Source organism: Pelophylax lessonae, assembly GCF_965119305.1.
Source record: "Pelophylax lessonae genome assembly, contig: HAP1_SCAFFOLD_159, whole genome shotgun sequence".
NCBI lineage: Eukaryota > Metazoa > Chordata > Amphibia > Anura > Ranidae > Pelophylax > Pelophylax lessonae.
The window spans coordinates 223,633-232,366 of NW_028120131.1; the positions used below are offsets into that span (position 1 = coordinate 223,633).

The following is an 8,734-nucleotide window of genomic DNA, read 5'->3' on the forward strand; positions in this document are numbered from 1 at the left end:
ATTACCCTGCAGCAAGCAAGAATAGACCCCTCCCTCTTGTAAAAATAGACACCCTGCAGCAACAGTAGATCTTGCAGCAGCCAGTATCAGGAAATACTTCCCTCAACAGTAGATCTATCCTAGCAACAATTGACCCTCCAGCAACATAAGGCTACCACAGGCAGCAATAAATCCCACCACCAGCAACAATAGATCCCCCAGTGACAATAGATCCCCACCAGCAACAATATATCCTCCTAGTAGCCAGCATCAATAGATCTTCCAGCAAACCCCATCCCCCCTTGCCAGTACATACATTCAGTGCTGGAGGAGCTGGAACTGTGCAGGGTCAGCTCTGTTCTCTGACCTTTACATGCAGCCATCTTTGTCTACAGAGTAAGTAATATGATTTTCCTTTACTTGTATTAGTATTTTTATAGGTTGGATTTGTTGTAGGGATCGACCGATTATCGGCAACACCGATATATATCGAGGGCCGATATGCACTTTCCCCGATATATCGGAATCGGCCTTTGGATTTACCAATATTGCCGATATTTTGGAAAGTGCTTGTACCGGGGTGATGCCTGCAGCTAAAGGCATCACCCCGGTACCGGTGTCCATAGCTGACAGTCGACTGACTTGTAATGACAACCGATGCGGCTGAGAAGCCACTCAGCTGTCATTACAAGGAGCGGGAGGGGACGTCTCCCCCCTCCGGCCGCCTTCCCTGGCTCGCCCCAGTTCTCCCATCCCACCGGGAGACCCGGGTATCCTACCTTCACCGCCGCCGTCTGACTGGGTCTCCATTTTTTTTAATTCAGGGCCGAGTACCCAGAAGTGATGTCATGACATGACATCACTTCCGGATACTGGCAGTGCCGAATTCAAAAAACGTACAGCATTCAAAACAGCCAAACTTGGCGTTTTAAATGCTTTTAAGTGCAGTTAAGTCTTTTAGACCCCCAGATCCCTCCACCAAAGTACCTGTAGAGAATTTTAAAAAAATGTTTTTTTAATGTCCGAAAATATCGGCCAATATCGGCCGATACCAATATCCGATGACCAAAATATCGGTATCGGCTTTAAAAAAAACGATATCGGTCAATCACTAATTTGTTATATATCTGCTCAGTATTTGGTTTTCATGCTTTATCTTGTTTTTATGAAAATCTTTAATACATTCAAATTGAAAACAAAATTAAACTAATTTATTGTATTAAAATTAGAAACTTAACAAAAATCTCCACTATTCCCCATATTTAAACATACAGTATCTATATTTAAACATGAAACAGTAATCTATACAAATGAACAATGTTATACAATGCATCCCTCGCAACATAACAAAATGTATCCAAAGTGCTAAGAACAAAATAACTTTCCAGTGTCCATCATCCATATCAAACAACAGAAATGGTGAAGATCTTCAAAATCCTTAACCCTGCGCACTCTTCCATCAGATGAAATCAGGATTCACCAAAATCTTTGAATATCAGATTTAACTCTTCATTTTCTGGATCTTCACACTCTAGGTATAAAATGACATATCAATAGATAAAACACAAAATGTATTATACCATAAAAAATTACACCTAAGATGCATATAAAACAATTAATAGACCACAATAAAAAATATTAATGCACCAATTTGAGTCAATAGCAACATTAAACCCTTTCAGTTTTATTAAATACATTCCAAAGATCCAATTAGTTTCTTTTTTTTTTTTTTTTTAGATATTTTTCATTTTAAATTGGATCTTCTCTTATGAAAAAAAAATTAATTAATTAATTAATTGGATCTTCTCCAGTTGCCACGTTTTTTTTCATCCTACAAAATTGTGGTTGCTTAGGATTTCTGTTATGGCATTTAGCAAAGAACCTTTAGCTGAAAAAAAAAAAAAAGCGTAATTATTTTGTACTCAGGAGGCTAGGTTTTCCCAAGAGACACTTATATTTTACTAGACATTAAGCCTGTTAAATTAACGGGCGCTAGAACATATGTGGTCAAAGATTTGTAAAAACAGACTTGTTCCAGTAAGGCGTACTTTGCTACTAAAGTCAGTTTGCTTATAAATGTCCCTTTAATAGCGTGTCTATGTTCTGCAATTTTTTTTTTTTTATAGTAATGCACCTACAGTCGCAGATTTCATTCAGGCGTGTTTTTCTATTCTATTTGCAGTCTTTCTATTTGCAAATGCAAAGGTGTAGTTCCAAGGTCAGTAATAAGTGAGGTGGAGTTACAAGATCAGTAATAACTAAGGTGGCGTTCGAAGATCAGTAATAGGTGAGGTGTAAGTTCTAGGCCAGTAATAAGTGAGGTGGAGTTCCAAGATCAGTATTATTATTATTATTCAGGATTTCTATAGTGCCAGCAGTTTACCCAGCGCTTTACAATGTTAGAGGGAGACAATACAGTTACAATACAATAAAATACAAGAGGATTAAGAGGGCCCTGCTCAGAAGAGCTTACAATCTAATGTAATAGGTGAGGTGGAAGTTCAAGGCCAGTAATAAGCGAGGTGGAGTTGCAAGATCAGTAATAGGTAAGATGGAAGTCCAAAGTCAGTAATAACTGAGGTGGAGTTCCAAGATCAGTAATAGGTGAAGTGGAAGTCGGTGGCCAGTAATAAGTGAGGTGGAGTTCCAAGATCAGTATTAGGTGAGGTGGAGGTTGGAGGTCAGTAATAAGTGAGGTGGAGGTTGGAGGTCAGTAATAAGTGAGGGGGAGTTACAAGATCAGTAATAAGTGAGGTGGAAGTAAAAGGTCAGTAATAAGTGTGGTGGAAGTCCGAGGTCAGTAATAAGTAAGGTGAAGTTTTAGGGTCAGTAGTAAGTGATGCAGTGTTCAGGGGTCGATAGTACATGAGGTGAAGTTTAGAGGTCAGTAGTAATTGAGGCGTAGTTCCAAGGTCAGTAATAAGTGAAGTGGAAGTTCAAGGTCAGTTATAAGTGAGGTGGAGTTACAAGATCAGTAATAAGTGAGGTGGAAGTTCGAGTTCAGTAATAGGTGAGGTGGAAGTTTGAGGTCAGTAATAAGTTAGGTGGAGTTACAAGATCAGGAATAAGTGAGGTGGAAGTCAGGGGACAGTAATAAGTGAGGTGGAGTTATAAGATCAGTAATAATGTTCCAAGATCAGTAATAAGTGAGGTGGAGTTATAAGATCAGTAATAATGTTCCAAGATCAGTAATAAGTGAGGTGGAGTTCCAAGATCAGTAATAGGTGAGGTGGAGTTCCAAGATCAGTAATAGGTGAGGTGGAGTTCCAAGATTAGTAATAGGTGAGGTGGAAGTCGGGGGTCAGAAATACGTGAGGTGGAGTTACAAGATCAGTAATAACGTTCCAAGATCAGTAATAAGTGAGGTAGAAGTCCGAGGTCAGTAATAAGTGAGGTGGAAGTCCGAGGTCAGTAATAAGTGAGGTGGAAGTCCGAGGTCAGTAATAAGTGAGGTGGAAGTCGGGGGACAGTAATAAGTGAGGTGGAAGTCTGAGGTCAGTAATAAGTGAGGTGGAAGTCGGAGGTCAGTAATAAGTGAGGTGGAAGTCGGGGGACAGTAATAAGTGAGGTGGAAGTCGGAGGTCAGTAATAAGTGAGGTGGAGTTACAAGATCAGTAATAAGTGAGGTGGAAGTCCGAGGTCAGTAATAAGTGCGGTGAAGTTTGAGGGTCAGCAGTAAGTGATGCAGTGTTCAGGGGTTGATAGTACATGAGGTGAAGTTCAGAGGTCAGTAGTAATAGAGGCGTAGTTTCAAGATCAGTAATAAGTGAGGCGGAAGTCCGAGGTCAGTATCACGTACCTGGTGGAGACCAAGCTGTAGAGAGGGCTTCTCTTGCACCTCCTGTCCAACACCCCTGGTAGAGATGACAGGCGGTGTAGGAAACAGAGTGGCACGAGGGCCGGTAGGCCGGTATAGCAGGTGGTGCCTTTACAGGAGACTGATCACCGGATGAGTACCTGGAACTGGAACTTGGTGATACTGGATGAGAAGGCAGGAGCGAAGCTGGAACACAAGCCAAGGAGTCGTCAACAGCCGGGCAGCACGGGTACAGGAACGTGAGATGGAAGAGGAGTCAGGATACAAGCCAAAGTCGGTACACAGTCTGGCAGCGAGGTGCAAAGGCATAAAGACAGGAGCAGGGTCAAACACAGACCGGGGTCACAGGTAGGCAGGCAGGAATCCAGTGGAGAGTCAGAGGCAAGCCGGGTCGGTATGGGTAATCCAGAAGCAGGTCAGGGCACAGGTAAACAGGAACAAGCTGAAAGACCATTCAGCAATGTGCTCCTGTCACTGCTTAGTTTAAATAGGCCGTTTGGCGCCAAATATGTGCGCACGTGCATGCGCATACGCATATTTCTTCCTGTGTGCCTGGGGATGCGCACAAACGCCTGTTTGGGTCCAGCTGAGCGTCTCTTACAGTCAGTAATAAGTGAGGTGGAGTTTAGAGGTCAGTAGCAAGTGGTGCAGAGTTCATAGGTCAGTGGTAAGTAATACAGAGATCAGTGGTAAGTAATACAGAGATCGGGGGTAAGTAGTAATTGGCCCTTTGTCTAAAATACAGCCACATTGCTCTCCCTTGCCTACATTTTTCCATGGACTTCCTATGTGTGTAGGGAGCTCCCTTTCTTTATTTTCCTAGGTCTGGCAGGAGGCTCTAGAATGACAGTGATTGACCTTAGAAGTGGACAATCGCAGTCCTCCTGGAAATGGGGACTCGTCCCACAACTGGCTCCCTTCTCCTCCCTCACTCACCAGGAAGCTGTCAAACCTGACAGCTCAGGTGGGTTCATACTGTCCGAATCTGAGCTCATCCCTGCCATGCTGGATAGATATTTGCTGCAGCCATGAGTGACAATCACAGCTGTAGCAAAGACACCAAATGGATATTCCCATTGTTGTGCAATATGGGAGGGCACAGTGCCCCTCCCCCCCCTCCTTGGGGCCCATATGCACCGAACACATTGCACCCATTGAGTATACACTAATGCATGAATCTTAACCATTTTCTACTCTATTCAGAAAAAAAAGGTTTTGGCTTTACATACGCTGTATTGAGTCGTTTCTGTTGACTGCTCATCTTGTACACGTATCTGATTCAGCTTTACTGGAGGGCGATAATCTTTCTTCCAGCGCAGCAAGCTGTAGACGTATCTCTGACACTCGGATGATGCAAAATAATAGATAAGAGGATCCACACAACAGTTGATGCTGCTGAGACTGACACAGAGGATGTAGATATAATACAGAGAGCCTTCCATTTTCTTATACATCCGCACATAGTGAATAAAATAGATGGCATTGGTGGGACCAAAACAAAGGACAAACACACTCAGCACAACCATGGATAGGCGGATAGCTCGGGATCTCTTATGCGTGGCTTTGAATTTCGATCTGCTGAGACGGCGGATGATTCCAATGTAACAGAAAGTTGTAATGAGTAACGGTAAGAAAAAGAAAAGTGAGATAAGAGTGGTGAAATAATAAAAATAATAACCACGACGAACATATAAGTTCTTCTGATCGTGACACGTTGTGATATTTAGCATACGAATTGATTGTTGTCTTATGAGAAGAGGCACAATGCTGGCCAATGAGATGATCCAGATGACACCACACACCAGCCAGGCTCGGGTCACTGTGCGCCAGGAGAGAGTCCGCATCGGGTAGACTATGGCCAGGAAACGATCCACGCTGATACTTTGCATAAACAGGACAGAACAGTACATGTTACAGTAAAATGCTGCCGTGACAAAGCGACACATTCCATCTCCGATGAGCCAGTTATTTCCTGAGAATCGGTAGACTACTTGAAAAGGCAGGACGCTAACGAAGAGGACATCTGCCATTGCCAGGTTCAGCATGTAGACCACTGCCGGCTTCCTGACCTTCATCTTCACCAGGAATATGAAGATCGCCATGATATTGAGAGGAAGAGCCACGAGGAACACAACAGTATAGATCGATGGAGTAAGCCTGGTCACCATCCAATCATATTTTGGAACTTTCCACTCTGGAAAATGTAAAGATAAAATTTCTATCAATAGCTAAACCAGATATGTACATCTTTTTCTTTAAGATTAAAGTATATGTAAATCCTCGTCTTGTGAAACAACCCATTCAGTTTAAAAGAGAAATGACATGCAAAGCATTTGTGTGTATACGAGCAGGGCTGCTGTTAGAAATCGTGGGGCCCCGTACAGACTACCTGGCAGGGCCCCCCCCCCCCAAGAAAATATTAAAGATATATTTAGCTAAAATTACAAAAAAAAATCACTATTATCAGACACAAATATAACGCAACTCGCATAATTCCTGCTAAATCTAAAAAAAAAAAAAAAACTATGTTAAATAAAAAAGAAGATGAGATGAGAGAAATATACAATAAAAATACATAAAATATACAGGCTGGGCAGTTGGAGCTCAGTGATCAGAGAGACAGAGAGAGAGAAACAAAGTTACAATTTACAAATAAACTCCTGAGCAGAGATCACATTAGAGCCAGTGCTGGGAGGGGGGCCCACACAAGGGAGGGGGATTAGTGAGGGACAACTGTCTCTTTCTCAACAGATAAAAGCTGATAGCAGGGAGCGGGACAGATCAGATTCAGGTGCTGAAGGAAGATTTCTGTATTTGTTGTCCATCACTAATCCCCCTCTCTGTGTGGGCCCCCTGTGTGCTCGGGCCCCCTACAAGAGGGATGGTGGTCCCCCCCATCAGCGGCCCTGTATACGAGTAGTACTTTTTTTGTTCTACCACTACTATGTATGACAACTTTCTTCTCACACTGTTAATGGTTGTTCAGAAAGCAGTAGGTGCTGTTATCCACTTGCCCTTAGTAATCAATGGTGTCACCTGGCCCTATCCTTTCAAAAACTGTGGTGACTTTATTTACTAGTTACATTTTATTAACTTTGCTCCCCATACTTATTTACATAGTGGGTATCCGGAGGCCCCCTTATTTTTAAAGGGGTCCTCTACATTCTGAAAAGCCTGCATAATGTATACCCCCACAACCACCAAGTCATGTTGGGAAGAGGCCCTTGTCCTCAACATGAGGATAGGGTGCTTAGCCCAGGGGGTTTCTCCTTGCAATTTATGTTCCATGCTGAGGGCATGTGGCCTGCTATGGCTCAGGAAGGAAGCCGCATGCTCACCACTGTCCTTTTCATACTGGAATAAGGTTCTGGTATGGAATTTATAAAGAACTCCATGCTGTTTTTTTTTTTTTTTTTTACATGGGGTCCCCCTTGACATCCATACGTAGCACTGCCCTCTTGAGGACTGCTAGATATTACACTACTTTCGGGTCCCCCTGGGTTACCATTGGCAACTGCAGCATGCACAATTCAACTATTCACTCTATGGCTCAGTCAATGAACAGTCTAGGAGAGGGATTCCCAAACAACGGCCCTCCAGCTGTTGCAGAACTACACATCCTATGAGGCATTTTAAAACTCTGACATTCACAGAAATGACAAGGCATGATGGGAATTGTAGTTCCTGAACAACTGCAGGGCCGTAGTTTGGGAATCCCTGGTCTAGGGGATGTAGTTGTTTTTTTGTAGTTTTATTTATATTAGGGATGGGGGAAGGGAAGAGTGGGATACTCCAACTTGAACTATTCACAATAGATGAGGACTCCTGTCTGAAGATGCAGCCAGGCTGCTGATTCACCTTGCCACTTAGATGAATTTAAGGTTACGTCTCTATGTACACATAGTGTTCACAAAATAAAAGGGTGGGACTTTGTATGAGGTGTGGCCAGTACACACATAATGATTTAATGATAGTACATATACTTTCGCTGGTAAGCATAAAAAAGGCATATGATCAACATCACGTGTTTATTGACATATAAAATAGCAGTAGGCATAGGTGCAATAGATACAATCAGTCAGGGGGGACATAAACAGTATACAACTGGGTATTATTGTAAGACCATAGTAAGTTGTAAAAACAACAACAAAAATAATATTGAACCAACAGACATAAAATATAGATGCAACATAATGATTGGATGCATGCTGAAATGGATAATAGATAAACGTGGCCTCTTATGCTCGACGCGTTTCGTGAAAAATATTTCACTTCATCAGGAGCAGGCAAATCTAAAAAAATAATAGGACAAAAATAACATGGCATCCAATAATAACATGGCATCCAATAGAGATATACAGTATATTGGAAAATAAGTAGGGAAAATGACTTACAATAGGATAATGGTTATCAATGAGGCTGTTGGTCACCCATAAATACGTCTGGAAGGGAACTGAGGGAGCATGAAAAACTCAGCACAAAGCCATATTTAATTTTAAGCTTTGATACATCACGTCAATACTCGTCTTGGCTGTAAGGTTCTTTATTATTCAACACCCCACCCATCTGGTTTTTCTGTGTTTTTCGGTGTTTAGCTGTATAATCGCTGTTCACTCCCTACACCTGTGGTCTTGGGTCTATTATATCTTCACACCTGTATGATTATAACTTTATATTTATTATCGTTTTAATATCTCTTAATAGAGCCATACCTGACCACTTAGCCTGAGACCCAATATGGCAACCCACGCTATGTTTATGGACTTTGCACCTTTGGCTTTGTGCGGAGTTTTTCATGCTCCCTCAGTTCCCTTCCAGACGTATTTATGGGTGACCAACAGCCTCATTGATAACCATTATCCTATTGTAAGTCATTTTCCCTACTTATTTTCCAATATATCTCTCTATTGGATGCCATGTTATTTTTGTCCTATTATT

The 8,734-nt window shown here is 42.1% G+C and overlaps 1 protein-coding gene across 1 annotated transcript; it reads right to left on the bottom strand.

Annotated features, from left to right (window-relative positions):
• Positions 1–4,995: 4,995 nt before the first annotated feature.
• On the bottom strand, positions 4,996–5,964 carry LOC309543521 (proteinase-activated receptor 1-like; the record flags this gene model as incomplete). The annotated part of the gene is made up of 1 exon (XM_082275995.1): positions 4,996–5,964. One exon carries the CDS (start codon positions 5,962–5,964, stop codon positions 4,996–4,998), a length of 969 nt encoding a protein of 322 aa, XP_082132121.1.
• Between the last annotated feature and the right edge of the window lie 2,770 nt (positions 5,965–8,734).